General features: G+C 39.7%; 1 protein-coding gene across 1 annotated transcript in view; it reads left to right on the top strand.

Annotated features, from left to right (window-relative positions):
- GOLPH3 (golgi phosphoprotein 3) overlaps positions 1–18,682 on the top strand; it is a 77,138-nt gene extending 58,456 nt beyond the window's left edge. Inside the window, exons 2-4 of the mRNA XM_023216552.2 lie at positions 1,741–1,872; positions 8,326–8,440; positions 16,750–18,682. Coding sequence (XP_023072320.1) covers positions 1,741–1,872; positions 8,326–8,440; positions 16,750–17,174 — 672 coding nt within the window. The 3' untranslated portion in view covers positions 17,175–18,682. The remainder of the gene's footprint in view (positions 1–1,740; positions 1,873–8,325; positions 8,441–16,749) is intronic.
- Positions 18,683–19,354: the final 672 nt, after the last annotated feature.

The following is a 19,354-nucleotide window of genomic DNA, read 5'->3' as shown; positions in this document are numbered from 1 at the left end:
TTTGCAGGCTATAGGGCTGTTCACGTCCGTTACTGCTTTATGAGGTGTTCTTTGTTGTTTACAGTTTGTAGAGGCTCACTTAGGAACTCTGTCTATATGTCCCGGCCAGTCAAAGCCAGATGTCTGTAACTTTAATTTCATGTGGAATTCATTCTCAGGCTTCGTAGGGCTTTAATTTCATGGACACAGAAGCCACGCATTTTATCTAACCTCTGTAAACTACTGGTATTATTAGCCACTTTGCTAAATCTCTGCTGATCTTCATTTGATCAGGCCCCAACACTAATTTTAAAATGATTCCCTAAAATCCAGTCAGTGTCTGCTTCTTCTACCTCACATTTAAATTGATCTCTTAACACTGATGTTTTTGTTTATCCCCCTGTGCCTCCTTTAATCGAAATTGTTATTTTCCCAAAGATCACATTCTCAGAAGTGGTGGCTTGGTGAGGCGAATTTAACTCCTTGTATCAAAAATGAAGTTTGATGGACCTCAGTGGTCAGTCATCTTCTGAAATACAAGCTCACTACTCTGGCCTGGCAAACTGCCAGGATTGACCTTGGAAAAGTGCCAGCGGTGAGGGCCAGGCCTTCCTCATCCTGGGCCCTCCATTCTTCAGAGATTCAGTTGGCCTGTTCTACCAAAATTATGTTACCTGTTCTGAGCCTTAATGAGAATTATTTATAGCTTCTGCTGTCTCATGAGAACTGGGTATGTTAAATTGATAGCTGGCAACCCTGCTGCCAAGATTTGTAGCTTTATAATTTGAACAACTCCAGTTATTTGCTGTTACAGTGCCCTGACCTCATCTGGTGATGTCTGCTTGACCAGTATCCCAGATCTCTAGATGTCTATCAACCTCCTTATGTCTGGCTGTTCTTCGCCATGGATGCTGCCCTTACATTGTCTCTTGGGGCCGATCTGATTGTTATACTGTTTATTATTCAGAATTTTAGGCATATAGCCATCTGTTTGTTTGTGGGCGCATATGTGTTTTTCTAATATATTCTTACAAAATTAACAGTGGGTGTATTTAAGATACAATGTCTCACAGTTTTGCCCAGGCTGCAGTGTGTCGGTGTAATCATTGCTCACTGTAGCCTTGAACTCTTGGACACAGTGGTCCTCCTGCTTTAGCCTCCTTAGTAGCTGGGACTACAGGTGTGCACCACCATACCTAGCTAATTAATTTTTTTTTGATAGAAACAGGATCTCACTATGTTGTCCAGGCTGGTCTGAAACTCCTGGGCTCAAACCATCGTCTTGGCTCCGCCTCCTAAAGTGCTCGGATTAACCTTGTGGTTTTATCCTAAACAGCAATAAATGGATGGTATTCTAATTCTCTGTGAAGCTAAATTGGCTAGATTGCCTTTCCCTGAGCTTCTTAACTTGTCCACATATAATAAATCACTATAATGTGAGATTAACTGAGTATTCCTTGGAGTTTGCAGGGTTCTGAAAGAACCTAATAAACACACAGCTTAGTGAAATGTGAGTTATATTTCTAAACTTCTGACCTCTAAAGTTATTTGTTGTTTGTATATAAGAATAAGTGGTGGAAAGATAAGCCCCCCAAAATTATTGATTAATAATTTATGTTAATTGTATTTTTTCAGTATATTATTATAGAAATACAAGAAAGGTAAAAGGCACCAAATAGGACTTTGGCTGAGAATATTTGTTTTTGACTGTGAATTCAAGGTAAATTGGCTATTTTGTTTTATTTCTTCTTTTTTTAATAGGGTTACACATCATTTTGGAATGACTGTATATCATCTGGATTACGTGGCTGTATGTTAATTGAATTAGCATTGAGAGGAAGGTTACAACTAGAGGCTTGTGGAATGAGACGTAAAAGTCTATTAACAAGAAAGGTAAGAGGAGTGCTGAGTAACTTTTCTTTTTAAAGAGGTTGTACTACTTAAAATGTATGCTTTTACTAATGGCTTTCAAAAATGAAAGTGGAAGTTGATATTAAAGTTGTCTTTATTCAATTGTATTTCCATATCTTTTTTACATTCTTGGTTTTCTGGTTCTTTGTACCTACAATGAATAATGTAATTCATTGTTAAGGTAACTGGCCACTGGATCTTACATCTTCAGAAAGATTCTAGACTTCATTTGCTGCTTTTAAAAGCCATACTTCTGAAAGACTTGACATTAAAAACTCAAAAGTGTTACTTTGCAATTTATGCATAGGCTATTGATCTTTTCATCAGATTATGAGTACTTTTCAGATACCTGTCTGTGAAGGTCTGTGTAGGTGCTTCTCTGGTATAATAGAGGTAATTTAACTTAAACCTCAGTCTCAAATATTCAAGACTGATTTTCTTCTGGTTTGTCATTGTTTCTTGAGCATGGTGTTTCAAAACTAGTTTTTTTCCTTAATCAGTGTCCTAATGAATCTAAAAGTTTTAGGTCAGAGCTGAACACTTCTTGATTGATAAGCTATAGAGAATAATAGTTCTGTAGGAATGAACACCATTCATGCATTTTTTTTTTTTTTTTTTTTTGAGACAGAGTCTCGCTCTGTCACCCAGGCTGGAGTGCAGTGGCGTAATCTCAGCTTACTGCAACCCCTGCTTCCCTGGTTCAAGTGATTTTCATGCCTCAGCCTCCCAAGTAGCTGGGACTACAGGCATCTGCTGCCACACCCAGCTAATTTTTGTAGGTTTTGTAGAGGGTTTCACCATGTTGCCTGGGCTGCTCTCAAATTCCTGGGCTCAAGTGATCCACTCGCCATGGGCCTCCCAAAGTACTAGGATTACAAGTGTGAGCTACCATGCCCAACCCATTGTTTTCTAGTATATAGAGTTGCTATTCGAATCTGGTGCCCTTCTGATTTTCTTTTCCCTTTTTTTTTTTTGATACAAAGTCTCACACCATTTCCTGGGCTGGAGGGTGGTTGGTATGATCTTGGTTCACTGCAACCTCTGCCTTCTAAGTAGCTGGGACTACATAGGTATGTGCCATCATGCCTGGCTAATTTTTTTTTTTTGACACCAAGTGTCGCTCTGTCACCCAGGCCAGAGTGCAGTTGGTGCCATCTCAGCTCACTGCAATCTCCACCTCCCAGATTCAAGCGATTCTCCTGCCCCAGCCTCCCTAGTAGCTGGGACTAGAGGCATGCACCACCACACCTGGCTATTTTTTTTTTTTTTTTTGTATTTTTAGTAGAGATGGGGTTTCACCGTATTGGTCAGACTGGTCTCGAACTCTTGACCTCAAATGATCCACCTGCCTCCCAAAGTGCTTAGATTACAGGCATGAGCCACCGTGGCCAGCCTCCGGGCTAATTTTTTAAAAAACATTTTTGTTAGAGATAAGGTCTTACTTTATTGCCCAGGCTGGTCTTGAACGCTTGGGTTCAAGTGATCCTCATGCCTTGGCCTCCCAAAGAGCTGGGATTACGGGTGTGAGCCAGTGTGCCAGGTCTCCTTCTGATTTTTCAATCTTACTGTTATTTTTTTTCCTCTAGAAGCATTTGGGATCTTCTGTTATCCTTGTAGGTGTTCTGAAATTGTACGATATGCTTTAATGTGGGTCATTTTAAATTCATTATGCATTAATTTTTTCAGTCTGGAAATGTGTATATTTTGGTTTTGAAAACTTGTATTTCTCATGTCTTTTGCCCTCTATTTTTCTAGAACTCTAAATTGGATATGTACTTCTTGACTACTATTTTTTTTTTTTTTTTTGAGATGGAGTCTCGCTCTGTAGCCCAGGCTGGAGTGCAATGGCACGATCTTGGCTCACTGCAAGCTTCTGCCAGGTTCACACCATTCTCCTGCCTCAGCCTCCCGAGTAGCTGGGACTACCTTGGCTACTCTTAAAGAGTTGTCTTCTAACCTTTCTGTTGAGATTTTATTGTGGCTCTTGTGTTTTTGATTTCCATGAGCTTTCTTTTTAAAAATCGTAGTTTGTTTTATGGGTGTAATACCTTCTTTTAGACTTTATGGGGATATCACACCTTTTTTGAAAATTTCATTCATCTGTATTATATCTGTTTCTTCAGAGTTCTTATTTTCTCTTTTTGGTCTCTTCTGTGTTGGAAGCTTTCTTTCACATGTTATCCTTGATTATCTATTTGTATTTAGGAATGTCTCCCGTCCCCCCCAAAAAAGAAGCTAAATAAAAATTACATGTTTGAATAGAACATGTTTATTTGTGAACCACACATACTACTGAATTTTTAAAAGAAATTTAGAACTAACTCGAGTCACTGACAAGTTGTAAGCAGAAGCAGTGGAATGCCATGGTAAGATTTCCCTGTTAGAAAGATCAGTGAGGAGAATGGATTGAAAAGGCTAAAACTAGTTTAGGGAAATTAGTTAAGAGGCTTATATTAATCTAAGTGAAAAACAACCTGATTAGGCAGACTAGAATTTAGTTGTCCCTCAGTATCTGTGGGCGATTGGTTCTAGGACTCCCCTCAAATATCAAAATCTGTGGATGCTCAAGTTTCTTATATAAAATGTTGTAGTGTGTGCATATAACCTATGCACATCCTTTCCTATACTTTATATCAACCCCAGATGACTTACAATACCTAATACAATGTAAATGCTGTGTAAACAATTGTTACACTGTGTTTTTAAATTTGTATTATTTTTCCTGAATATTTTTGATCCTCAGTTGGTAGTATCTATAGATACGGAAGGCTGACTATAATGGCAAGGTGATGGAGAAAAAGTGATACATGTGAGGAAGATTTAGGGGACAGAACTTCATAAGAAAAAGTGACTCACCTGTACCCAGGCTATGGTGTCCCTGACATAAGATCCGTTGCAAACGGATGTACGTGGGCGAGCTCTGAGGCCAAATTGCAATAAATAAAAGGAATGAGTGGGATGTAAGAAGTGGTGGCATGGCCGCAATATTTAGATGTAACTTTTTCTCTTGAGGCTCTGCTTTATTTTCTTGTGCTCTCTCACCCTTTACTGAAAGCATGGTCTAGAATAGCACTGTTTGATGGAACTTTGATGATGAAAATGGTCTGTATGTTCAATATGGTAGCTGCTAGCTACATACATCTATGAGCCAGACACTTAAGCACTTGAAATTTGACTACTGCACATTGACACATGGTGTTAATAAAAATATACACTGAATACACTGGATTTTTGGTCTTAGTATGGAAAAATATATTAAATACCTCAATTTAAAAATACTTATTATATGTTAATATTTTGGTTGTATTTGGTTAAATCAAAATATTAAAATTAATTTTGCCTTTTTTTCTTCTAAAATATAACTACTAGAAAATTTAAGAATAGATTTGTGGCTTGTATTGTGTTTTTATATTTCCACTGGTCATAGTGTCACAGAGGTAGATACTATATGTATATTTTTAATTTTTTATAAATTGACAAAGTAAAGGACACTTTGAGGACAAGTTTAAGAAAGGACTATCACATTTTGAAAGTAACGTTAAATTGGCTGCGCACGGTGGCTCATGCCTGTAATTCCAGCACTTTGGGAGGCCGAGGTGGGCAGATCACAAGGTCAGGAGTTCAAGACCAGCCTGGCCAACTTGATGAAACTCTCTACTAAATACAAAATATTACTAAAAATACAAAAATTGGCCAGGTGTGGTGGTGTGCACCTGTAATCCCAGCTATTTGGGAGTCTGAGGCAGGATAATTGCTTGAACCCAGGAGGTGGAGGTTGCAGTGAGCTGAGATCACACCATTGCAGTCTAGACTGGGCAACAGAGACTCCATCTCAAAAAAAAAAAGTAACGTTAAATTTTATAACATTTAAAGATTTAACATTATAAAATAATACAATGGATTTAATTTTGATATTGTAGAATTTCATCTAGAAATTTATAGCTTAGGCAACAACGTGAATGAAGGCTATAGGGATCTAATACTTGTCTAAAGCAGTGTAACATTTTCCCTTTCATCCCTCCCTCTGGATTTTTCCACTTTTAAAATGGATTCTATATCTCAATGTAGCTTTTTTTTAGAAACAGAGTTTTGTTCTTGTCACCCAGGCTGGAGTGCAATGGTGCAATCTTGGCTCACTGCACCCTCCACCTCCCGGGTTCAAGCGATTCTCCTGCCTCAGCCTTGCGAGTAGCTGGGTTTACAGGTGTGCACCACCACGTCTGGCTAATTTTTGTATTATTAGTAGAGACCAGGTTTCCCCATGTTGGCCAGGCTGGTCTCGAACTCCTGACCTCAGGTGATATACCCACCTTGGCCTCCCAAAGTGCTGGGATTGTAGAAGTGAACCCCGGCCTTAGTGTAGCCTTTTTAAAAAAAGTTGCAGTATTTAAAAAATTTATGTAATCAAAGCTATTGATAATTTCTTTAAGCTTTCTGCTAGTGGGGACAATTTTTAAAGAAACCTTTCAGGGCCAGGTGCAGTGGCTCACGCCTGTAATGCCAACACTTTGGGCGGCCGAGGTAGGTGGATTACCTGAGGTTGGGAGTTCGAGACCAGCCTGACCAACTTGGAGAAATCCCGTTCCTACTAAAAATACAAAATTAGCCAGGCGTGGCGGTGCGTGCCTATTATTCCAGCTACTCGGGAGGCTGAGGCAGGAGAATCGCCTGTATTGGGGAGGCGGAGGTTTGCAGTGAGCTGAGATTGCGCCACTGTACTCCAGACTGCGTGACAAGAGCAAAACTCCGTTTCCAAAAAAAAGGAACCAAGAAACCTTTCTTACCTCTAAAATTATATTTCCTATTTAAATCTTTATCTTTTATTGCAATATAAGCTCAGAAGAGCCAAGTCTTAATTTTTGTTCCTAATTTGTTAGCCAGTTTTTTTTTTTTTTTTTTTTTTTGAGGCAGAGTCTTGCTCTGTCGCCCGGATAGGAGTGCAGTGGCCGGATCTCAGCTCACTGCAAGCTCCGCCTCCCGGGTTTACGCCATTCTCCTGCCTCAGCCTCCCGAGTAGCTGAGACTACAGGCGCCCGCCACCTCGCCCAGCTAGTTTTTGTGTTTTTAGTAGAGACGGGGTTTCACCGTATTAGCCAGGATGGTCTCGATCTCCTGACCTCGTGATCCGCCCGTCTCGGCCTCCCAAAGTGTTGGGATTACAGGCTTGAGCCACCGTGCCCGGCCTGTTAGCCAGTTTTAATGACATTTATTTAAAAATTCATTTCTTCACTGATGTGAAATACCACCTTTATAATATAAGGTTGAATACCCTATATCTGAAATGCTTGAAAACAGAAATGTTTAAGATTTTGGAATTTTTTGGATTTTGGAATATTTATATTATACTTAAGCATCCCTGACCTGAAAATTTAAAATCCAGAATGTTCCAATGGATGCATGTTGGTGCTCAAAAAGTTTCAGATTTTGAAGGAGTTTGGATTTTCAAATTAGGGATGTTCAACCTGTACTGAATTCTTAATTATAATTTAGTCATATTTGGAACTAATAATAATGCTTAAATGAATTTCTGGATCGCATAGTCCAAGGTTCACTGATGAAAAGAGTCAGTGAGTATAAACTGTCCTAGCATGTTACTTTACTAATTATTACACAGTAGTGTTTTTTTTTTTGGGGGGGGGGGATGGAGTTTTGCTCTTGTTGCCCAGGCTAGAGTGCAGTGGCACGATCTCGGCCCACTGCAACCTCCACCTCCTGGGTTCAAGCAATTCTCCTACCTCAACCTCCATAGTAGCTGGGATTAAGGCACCCGCCACCATGCCCAGCTAATTTTTTGTGTTTTTAGTAGAGATGGGGTTTCATCATTTTGGCTAGGCTGGTCTTGAACTCCTGACCTCAGGAGATCCACCTGCCTTGGCCTCCCAAAGTGCTTGGATTACAGGAGTGAGCCACCATGCCCAGCTAGTAGCTTTCTTTTCTTTTCCCTTTGAGACAGAGTCTCACTCTGCCATCTAGGCTGGAGTACAGTGGCGTGATCTTGGCTTACTGCAACCTCTGCCTCCTGGGTTCGAATGACTCTCCCACCTCAGCTACCTGAGTAGCTGGGATTCCAGATGTGCACCACCACAGCCGGCTAATTTTTGTGTTTTTAGTAGAGACAGGGTTTCGCCATGTGGGGCCAGGCTGGTATTGAACTCCTGGCTTCAAGTGATCCACTTGCCTCAGCCTCCCCCTGGGATTCAGGCATGAGCTGCTGAGTCCAGCCAATTTTCATTCATTATTATATCTAATCTGGTTAGGTTAAATATAGGATTTCCTTAACATAAAAGTACTTTGAAATCTGAACTTTGATATTACATGAACGCTTGAGGCTTTAAGCATAATGAATTATTTATATAATTGTTTGTTTTTCATTTAATGAGATCAAGTCAGAAAAGGCATCAGTGCATCTTTTCATTCTTTTTGCTTTCTTTTTAGGTAATCTGTAAGTCGGATGCTCCAACAGGGGATGTTCTTCTTGATGAAGCTCTGAAGCATGTTAAGGAAACTCAGCCTCCAGAAACGGTCCAGAACTGGATTGAATTACTTAGTGGTAAGCTTCTGTGAATAAACCAAAAACCAATTTCTGTTTAAAAGATTATGTAAAAGTTTAAATCCTTTAGAAAGGAACCTATACAACATAGCCAGAAGTGTGTTTAGTTATTTAGGCACACTTGAAAGTTATCCGTCATAGAGTGAAGAAGTAATGGTTTTTATAAAATTTCATTCTCTTTAACAATACTGAATAGATACAGAATGAGAAGGTAATATTCTTAGAGCTCCTGTGTTCTGTATCAAAATTACCACATGCTACCTTAATCTGGATAGGCTAGGTTAAGCTGTGGTGGTAACAAACCCCAAAACCTCAGTTGCTTAAAACAACCATTCATTTCTCATTCAGGCTGTAAGTCAGTCACAGGCTACCTCATCCTCACTCTGGCAGCCAGGCAGATGGAGCCACCACCACCTGGAGCAGCATCAGTCACTGTCATGAAAGGAGGAATAGTATAGCACATCACTCTGGCTCTTAAGTTTCTGCTTAGAAATGACATGTGGTTCACATTTCATTGATCAGAGCAAATCACACAGTCTCCCCTAACTTCAAGGAGACAGGGAAGTGCAAACTTAGGGAGGAGTATGTGAAAAGTTTAGTTGATAGCGTGGAGGACTATGACATTTGTATTAAAGTTATCTGTGTATTAACATGATGTGAGTTTTCTTCTAGATAAGCAGGATTTCTGAAAGTCGTATTATGGGGATATTCTTCTGTCAGTAAAAGAGGTTTTTTTAGGGATTGGGGGACTAGTCAAGTGAAGCAGTGTGATTGGGAAGGAACAAAGAAATCTAACTGTGATCAGTTAGCTGTAAATAACTGCTATATTTGGACCAGCTGATCTTGTTTATACATAAATATTTTCCTTTTTAAGAGACAGGGTCTCACTCAGTTGCCTAGGCTGGAGTGCAGTGGCATGATCCTAACTCACTGTAACCTTGAACTAACTCCTGGGCTCAAGTGATCTACAGCCTCTGCCTCAGCCTCTGAAGTAGCTAAGACTACAGGTGTGTGCCACCATGCCTTGCTAGGTTCTTTCAAATTTTATTTTTTGGCTAGGCATGGTGACTCGTGCCTGTAATCCCAGTACCTTGGGAGGCTGAGGTGGGTGAATCTCCTGAGCTCAGGAGTTCCAAGACCAGCCTGGGCAACGTGGTGAAACCCTGTTTTTAAAAAAATACAAAAAATTAGCCAGATGTAGTGGCACATGCCTGTGGTCCCAGCTACTTGGGAAGCTGAGGTGGGAGAATTGCTTGAGCCTAGGAGACAGAGGTTGCAGTGAGCCAAGATAATGGCACTGCACTCCAGCCTGGGTGACAGAGTAAGACCCCATCTCAAGAAAAAAATTATTTTTTGTAGAGATAGGACCTTGCTGTGTTGCTCAGGGTTGTCTTGAGCTCCTGGCCTCAAGTGGTGCTCCGTCGAGGCTTCCCTGAGCACTGGGACTGTAAGCATGAGTCTCCATGCTCAGCCTATATTTGTTTATTTAAAAATTAAGTAAGTACATACACTCCATTTTTAGCTAACAGGGCAATAATGGGCACTTTACACTTAGGGTAAGGTTCATTCTTTTTTCTTATTGGTAGAGAACATAAACGTATTCTTGATAAATTTGCATTTTTGTTGGATAACCCTCTTGTAGCTCTTATAATCTTCCTTTTTATCTCATTGAGTGAGAGTAACTCTGACTTACACTTTCCCCCCCTTATGCTTATTGGAGTTGTCTTCAGTTGTAATTTCTTTTGCAAGAATCTTTTAAAATTACTTTGCCCGTTTGATGAGGGCTTGTTTGGTTAAAACTAGATTATATTACCAGCAGATTCACTTAATTATCACAAATACCCATCACATTGTCGGTGCTCTCTGAGTTAGCCTCTCATGTATGCCTATTAGTGACATGCAGCCATCTGACAGTCTCAGGGCATTAATGTCAACTGTATATGTTAAATATTAGCAAACATAATGTTTTAAGATAGAAATAGAACTGTTATAATAATGTTTATACTGTGATGGATCATTTTGTACATTGTCTAGAAAGCATTGGCTTAACCAGTCTTTGGATCTTTCTCATGTTGTGCTGCCAGTATTGGCCCATGACTGCTTCTGGTGTTGCAAATTAGAATTTGTAATTTGGTTCCCAACCGACCAAAAGAAGGGTTTCTCAAAGTTGTGGTGAATTTTTTTTGGCAGATGTGTTACAGTGCTAAAGATTCTTTTTGTGGAATGTAGAGTGGGCTTTGCCTTCACTTTCCTGTTCTGAAATCCGTCTTACACTTACCTGTTTAGTAACATTTTGTAAATGAAGCTTATCAATATAAATCCTAATTGAACTTCGTTCTCACCTTTGGCTGCTATTGCACTGTCCCCACTTGATTAAGCAGTGAAAAGATGAGAAGTCTAAAAGCTTTTCTCACAAGTGTGTAAATACAGTTAGGATTTTACAAAACAGTGTCTATTTGGATTAGAAATTTGGGTAAAATGTGAGACTAATAGTTACCAAGGTTCTTTAAAAAACAATATCCTGTGAGTTTTAGCTTGGCTATTGATGCCAGAACATTGCCTGTAGCACTTGAGTTGCTTGCTCTTGGCATATATTGGGAATGCTGCCACTTCAGAATAAAGGAACAGAATCCAGAGTGGGAGAAGGAAAAAAAGGACTTTTTTTAAAGTTAAGAAAATAAGAAAATACCTCCTGGCAAATAACATGTAAAAAGAAGAAAAGAAAAAATATCTGCTACTCACTTAATTGAAAGTATCAAGATGCCAGCTTGCTGATTTTTTAATTGTAGTAAAATATATATAAGATAACTTTTACCATTTTTACTATATTTAGGCATACAGTTCTTTGGCTTGCTTGCTGGTTTTAGATTTTTAAAAATTTTCTGTTGCTTCAGTATGCGGTGTGGTATCAGACACTAGTTACTGCACTAGTTATTGACATACGTGCTATGAAATTTAAAAGATGCTCCCAGACTGAAAGAATCTTAAAATCCATTTGAGGAACAGTTTTATACATCTAATAATTTAACAGATGAGAGTTTGACAGTGTGGTTCTCTGAAAGTTCAGTAGTTCAGAGAAAAGAAAAATCCTTGGGAACTTTAGTAATTACAAGAGGAAGTGAAACTTAGATTAGGCCTTTGAAGGGTAAGAATGAAATGCAAAGAAGGAAATGTACTTGTTCAGAGAGATTCCTTGCTGAGAAGCCAAGGAATGTTTTAATAAAGAACAGTTTATTTACCTGGGGTGGAGGATACCCAGGGGCTCATTTTATTATTATTTATACTGTACATGTATACATGTTAAAACTGTTGGCCAGGGGCGGTGGCTCACACCTGTGATCCCAGCACTTTGGAGGCCAAGGTGGGTGGATCACGATGTCAGGAGATAGAGACCATCCTGGCTAACACGGTGAAACCCCGTCTCTACTAAAAATACAAGAAATTAACCGAGCTTGGTGGTGGGCGCCTGTGGTCCCAGCTACTCGGGAAGCTGAGGCAGGAGAATGGTGTGAACCCGGGAGGTGGAGCTTGCAGTGAGCCGAGATTGCGCCACTGCACCCCAGCCTGGGTGACAGCGAGAGTCTGTCTCAAAAAAAAAACAAAAACAAAACAAACAAACAAAAAAAACTGTTGATAAATTTTAAACATTTTCTTTTTTTTGAGACAGAGTCTCCCTCAGTCACACAGCTTTAGCCTTCTGCTCTTGAGATTTCTTCATTTTTTTCTAATACTTGAGGAGACCTAAATAATCCTCTCTTTGTTGGAGTGAGCACATGGGTTTACCCTCTTCCCAGGGAATTACTACAAGATAAGATGGTGATTGGCTCCCTTTTTATTGCTTCCTTTGAGGCAGAAATGATTGCCAATAGGAAGGTCCAGTCATAAGTGGAATACTTTATTTGAAGGTAGGTCTGTGTTTAGGCTCTTCTCATTTTTACTGGAAACATTAAACTATAAGTTAGCATACTTTGGAATTGGGAAATTTCCCCAGGAACTTCTGTAAAATTTACTAAGCGTAAATTTTCACTGGTTGCAATATGTAAGTTTTAACTAAGGATAAGGTGAGGATAAACCTTAGCATAAGTTCAGTATAAGAGACAGTAGTCATAAACTATTAATCCCACTTACTTCCCATGAGAAAAAATATATTATAGAGCAGCATTAGAGGGATGTGTGTGTGGGGGTAGGGGGTATTTTTTTGAGGGGAGTGGAGAGCTGCAAAAAGAGTTTTAACTGTAGATCTCTCAGAATAATTCATTTCTTGATTTTTTTCCCCCCGTTGTTTGGCAGTAGATGTTGTTTGGCTAAGATGTCTCTGGAGCATAGAATTCCTTCCTATTTGACTTTGGAAGGTAAAATAAAAATGGATGGCTTGGGAGTCATTTATTATGCTATACTTTGGTTTTGTGACAACATAAACATATTAAGTCTGTGATACCAAATTAAAGTTGATAGGGGATAATACTTTGATAACTTAACAAATTATTCTTTACATAGTTAATCTTAGGATTGAACTGTAGTTTTTAAAATAGGCTTTTATGTAAGTTTGGTTGTTTATTATTTTATGTTGCATTAGTTTAAATTTCCCTAAGTCATTTAACACAATAGTTACCCAGTTCTAGCCTAGTGTCTTAGGCTGTCTAACACTTGCCATTGACGTTAGAAAACTAAAAGCAAAACTCATACTAGTGAAAGATACAGCAGTTATTTATTGTTGAGACATTGGGTTTACACAATTATAAAAAGACGGAAGTGGCCGGGCGCAGTGGCTCACGCCTGTAACTCCAGCACTTTGGGAGGCTGAGGCGGGTGGATCACGATGTGTCAGGAGATCGAGACCATCCCGGCTAACACGATGAAACCCCGTCTCTACTAAAAATACAAAAAACTAGCCGGGCGTGGTGGCGGGCACCTGTAGTCCCAGCTACTTGAGAGGCTGAGACAGGAGAATGACGTGAACCCAGGAGGCGGAGCTTGCAGTGAGCCGAGATTGCGCCACTGCACTCCAGCCTGGGCGACAGAGTGGGACTCCGTCTCAAAAAAAAAGAAGATGGAAGTTACACACTGTTGAAGGATGTGTGCCTCTACTCCAGGGCTTACTCTATTCTGCTGCCTATGTACTTGGTTGTTTCTTTTGCCTGGAATTCAGGCTTCTCTCCCTTTCGTTAGGATATGGTGAATCCTGCTGGATTTCAAGATTTAGCTTGAAGATCCTTTATTTTTGTAACTTTCCTATGAAATACCCCATCACATTAAACCATAGTCATTTCTTACCCTCTAGGCACTTTGTTCATATTGTTCTTATGGCCCTATTCCCATTTTCTTCTGGCCAGTATAGTTAGTTCTAATATGTAATATATTATGAATGTGACTTTCACTTGATTTTAACTTCCTTCGAGGTTGGAGATATATCCTAATGTTTGTATTCTCAGTACCTAACAGGATTCTTAGAACATTATAAATACTTTAAATTCTGCCAGAATGTTTATTCTGCACAAATAGCTAACATTTACTGAGAGCTCACCATGTGTTAGACTTTGTTCTAAGAACTTGATATATCATTTAATCCTCGTGATAGCCCTATGAGCTTGATAAATTTGTTACTTTCACCTTATAGATGAGTAAATGGGGAAGTAGATTAAGATAACTTGGACTAGGACACTAGCAGTTTTTGTTTTGTTTTGTTTTGTTGTGGGTTTTTGTTTTTGAGACAGAGTCATGTTCTTGTCACCCAGGCTGGAGTGCAGTAGCGCAATCTCGGCTCACTGCAACCTTTGCCTCACGAATTCAAGCGATTCTCCTGCCTCAGCCTCGCGAGTAGCTGGGATTACAGGCACCTGCTACCATGCCCAGCTAATTTTTGTATTTTTAGTAGAGATGGGGTTTCACCTTGTTGGCCAGGTTGGCCTTGAACTCCTAACCTCAAGTGATCTGCTCACCTTGGCCTCCCAAAGTGCTGGGATTACAAGCATACCCCCCTCAACGCCTGGCCCCGGCTAACTTTTGTATATTTTTGTAGAGACAGAGTTTCACCATGTTGCCTAGACTGGGACTGTTGCTGTTGACTTCCCCCTTACTCCTAGTTTTAGGTCACTGTTTCGCTGCTTTGCAAGTTTAGTGATTTTTTTTTTTTTTTTTTTGACTTGGATGCTGGACACTGTGAATGTTAAGTGATGAATTTTATGGTCTTTCTTTAAAGAGTGTTGAATTTTGTCTCGGTAAGCAGCTAAGTTGCTTGTGGATCAGCTTGCTTTTATTCTTTTTGCTTTTGTTTTTAGATTTTGAGAAGGAGTTTCACTCTTGTTGCCTAGGCTGGAGTGCAGTGGCACAATCTTGGCTCACTGCCACCTCTGCTTTCCGGGTTTAAGCGATTCTTGTGCCTCACCCGTCCAAGTAGCTGAGATTACAGGCACCTGCCACGATGCCTGGCTAATGTTTTGTAGTTTTAGAAGAGAGGGGGTTTCACCATGTTGGCTAGGCTGGTCTCAAACTCCTGACCTCAGGTGGTCCACCTGCCTGGGCCACCCACAGTGCTGGGATTACAGGCTTGAGCTACCACGCCTGTTCACTTTTAATCTTTATTAGGGCAGGTCTAGGGTGGTCTATACTCTAGGACCGGTTTAGCCCTACAACTAAGGTGCGGATTTTCTAGTATTCCTTCTGAATGTCCTTGGTTTTTAGTGAGGCCTTTGCTCTCTGGCTAGTTGGCAATCACATTTTTCCCAGCTCTAGTGAACTCTTGGAATCGTTCACTTTCTGATAGTTGTTCTTTGCCTAGCTTTGTGGAATTTCTCTCCCTAACACATGTAGCTTAGCTTTCAGCCAAAGACTCAAGGAACACCTTGCTGATTTCTAGACCTCTTTGTCTGCGTAGGTCCCCCTTCTCCAGTAGTCTGCTTTGTACATTACAGCTGCCTTAGCTACCCTGAACTCTGATCTCTGCTACCTTAATGTGATATGACTGCTGTGCTCTGCTTGGGGTCTTCCTGCCTGCTCTGCTGCCTGGGACGTGCCTCTAGGTGGTAAGCTTAGGCGGTTTTCTGGCTCACATAGGCTGCACTCATGTGTCACAGTTCTGGGCTGCTTTTGACTAGTGTCTGAAAACAGTTTTTTCTTATGTTTTATCCAGATTTCTAATTACAGTGAGAGGGCAGTTTTAGGAATGATTACTTCATCATAGGCCTGTGTTCTTTAGTGTTAAGTATAGGAAAATAATTGTGTCTGTGTCCAGTTGAATGGTAATATATTTTAAGATAGCAGCTTAAAATTTTAAGATAGTCTGCTAGAACTTTCTTTGATGATGAAAATGTTCTATTCCTGTGGTGTCTAGCCACTGGCCATGTGTCACTATTATATATGTGAAATGTGTCTAGTGCTGCTGAAGAGCTGAATTTTTAAATTAATTTAAATAGCTCTATGTGGGTAATGGCTCCTGTAATGGACAGTGTGGTTGAAGGTTTTCTCTCAGTCTTACAAAATCTCGACCTTACAACGTTTGCATTTAAAAAAGATGCCTGTGGTTGATCTTTAACATGTTCTAATTTAGAAAAATATTATAGTTTTTTTAAACATAAAAATAGTTGCATGTTTATTGGAGATCATTTGGAAAATGCAGAAAGCACAAAAAAAGTTTAGCACACATAATCCCAAAGATAAGTAAGATTAATATTTTGATGCATTTCCTTCCAGTTTTCCATAAAGAAGAACCCACTTTAGTGAAAAATCGTTTGGTTTTATTTTAAATATTTCTCTCGCAAAAGGAAATGTGTATAGATGGCAAGGTTAAAATTGTGAAAATTTGTGTCCTTCCAGAATTAGCTTTATATTGTCATCAAATAACAGCATGGCCTAAACAGGGTTACCTCTATAGGCTGTATATATGTAGCATTTTCAGGAATAACAATCAGGAAGCTTTTTTTGGGGGGTCTGTTAGTTGCAGACTGGTGTTTAATTGAAAACTTCTTATTTGGCTATTGGCTGCTTTTTGACAGCAGCTAGAAGGAAGCTCAGACATAATATTTGGCTGATTTCCACATAAGACTAAGGGTGACTGACTCTGGTCTGAAGACTGCTTGCAGTTTAGTCGTCTGAGTGACTCCTGTGGCTGAGGATGTGCTGGGTGCTTAGAATCTAAAGGTCTGGCTGGGCTTAAGGGATTCATGGTCTAGTTAGGGAGAAAAACATGGCAGATTTTCTTCTGTTTCTCTTGGGGCAAAATCAGATTTTACTGTTTATTTTAATAGTACAAAATTTTTGCAAAATTAGCAGATAATACTCATCATTTCTAACTTCTGGAATCTTTTGTTTAGGTGAGACATGGAATCCATTAAAATTGCATTATCAGTTAAGAAATGTACGGGAACGATTAGCTAAAAACCTGGTGGAAAAGGGTGTATTGACAACAGAGAAACAGAACTTCCTACTTTTTGACATGACAACACATCCCCTCACCAACAACAACATTAAGCAGCGCCTCATCAAGAAAGTACAGGAAGCTGTTCTTGACAAATGGGTGAATGACCCTCACCGCATGGACAGGCGCTTGCTGGCCCTCATTTACCTGGCTCATGCCTCGGACGTCCTGGAGAATGCCTTTGCTCCTCTTCTGGACGAGCAGTATGATTTGGCTACCAAGAGAGTGCGGCAGCTTCTTGACTTAGACCCCGAAGTGGAATGTCTGAAGGCCAACACCAATGAGGTTCTGTGGGCGGTGGTGGCAGCATTCACCAAGTAACTCTGCTCGGGTTGAACCATTCTCCTTTCTTTCAAGTAAACCAGTAGTTTTTCTTCTGTTGACTTCTGGTTTTCTGTAATTTGTACTTTCCCACACTATAATTGGCTTCTGTTTTACAAAATGGTGGGTGGCTTTTTCTTTTTTGTGTGTATACAGGATTCTGCTGGTACGAGAGGCCTTCCTCTTTCTGTTTTTAAAAAAAGTTTTACTGCCATATTGGCATTCCATTCCCTGTTGCCATCCTCACTGTTACCTGTTTTGGGTTTCTGGTCTACTTTGACTTTCAAAGTACCTCCAGCCTCCTCATATGCACAGCTTTTGGATGACCTCAGCTTGAGTTTCTCCATATGTGCATGTACATCTAGCATTCTGCCTACAATTCAGACAGAAGTCACAAAAAGGCCTTCAACTCACCAAAGGTAAATATCTGTATCTATTAGGATGTTTTATACATAGACTTCAGTTGAGATGTATACTTAGCAAAATTATTTTTAAATTGAAACAGCACAGTAAATACTTAATATAAAATGCCCCTTGGATTTTGCTTCCCGTGTAAATCTATTGTATTATTACACTTGTTATAATTTTAACTATAAAGGTCCAGTTGTTTCACAGAGCCAGTTTGGGATGGGCTGCATTCCATTTATGCTGTACATAGTTTGAATTATATATAAATTGCCCCTTCTTCTGGCCACCCCTGCTCCCATCTTAGTATTTTGCAAGATTTAATTGGTTGTACACCTGGTGCCCCTCACTTGCTTCAGTCATGGTTATTTGATGGCGAAATTGACCTGTCATCACTGAAGGAGAGAGAAAAGATGTGTGTCTGATTGGTCCTGGGAATTTTTGAGCTGTGCCATTTATGGTACTCTTTGCCTATGCATCCCCTTTTTAGATTTTTTTAAAATTTTATCTTACTGTTTTTATAATTTCTACTGGGAAGAGGCTTGTTACCAGTACCAATCTTGAGTTTCTTTTTCTGTCTACAAGTAAATTAATGTCTGCTCTGAAATGTCATTTATCTACTCACACGTTCTTGGGGGAAAAAATCAAATGTCAGTCCTAGCAGATGTTGCATGTAAATTGGTAGCAAGTAATGATTACAGCCCAGAGGATTAAGAATTTTGTAACAGAAAGCTCTGCTATGTTTTAATTTTTTATATACAATTATGATAATTAGCATTGTCAGACTATAAACGTTTGCTTTTTAAAATTTATTTTTACTATTTCTTTATCACTGTTTATTGTATCATCACCATTGATTTCATAATGTAAATACTATATATTGAACAAATTAAATGTCAGATTTTTTTATTACCATAGTCCATGTTAATAGTGGGGCTTTCAGGTGTTTAGAGATTTTTTTGTTGTTGTTGTTAACATTCATTGCAAAAGTACTAGATGGTGTATAACTCTAGAGTTGAATTTTAAGGGATTCCCTAATATGTATACTATCTTTTTATCTGAAGTAATAAATAAACTATGATCTTGAAAGTGCCTGAATCAGAGCAAGCATGTCATTTGTATTTTTGTATTCTCATTTAGTTTTCTTAAAATTTTACTTACTATGGTATTGTAATATTTTAATGCAGGGGTTGGGTTTCTTAAAGGGCCAGATAGTAGATATTTTAGGCTTTGTGAGCCACCTGCTGTGTCAGTTGCAACTAGTGAACTTTACTGAATGAAAGCTGTTATAGATAATACAAATCGGCCGGGCGCGGTGGCTCAAGCCTGTAATCCCAGCACTTTGGGAGGCTGAGACGGGCGGATCACGGGGTCAGGAGATCGAGACCATCCTGGCTAACACGGTGAAACCCCGTCTCTACTAAAAAATACAAAAAACTAGCCGGGCGAGGTGGCGGGCGCCTGTAGTCCTAGCTACTCGGGAGGCTGAGGCAGGAGAATGGCGTAAACCCGGGAGGTGGAGCTTGCAGTGAGCCGAGATCCGGCCACTGCACTCCAGCCTGGGTGACAGAGCGAGACTCCGTCTCAAAAAAAAAAAGATAATACAAATCAATTAGTTAGGCTGTGTTCCAATAAAACTGTATTTGCAAAAACAGGGGGCTGGTCAAGGCCCCAGTTTTAATGCATGGAAAAAAGACATTTTTCTATCCATTGAAATAACCTTCTTTACCTTCAGAAATGACACTGCTAGTGGTAACTACATGTAGGAATTATTA

The sequence above is a fragment of the Piliocolobus tephrosceles genome, chromosome 4 (genome assembly GCF_002776525.5).
Source record: "Piliocolobus tephrosceles isolate RC106 chromosome 4, ASM277652v3, whole genome shotgun sequence".
NCBI lineage: Eukaryota > Metazoa > Chordata > Mammalia > Primates > Cercopithecidae > Piliocolobus > Piliocolobus tephrosceles.
This window is presented reverse-complemented; position numbering and strand designations above follow the sequence as displayed.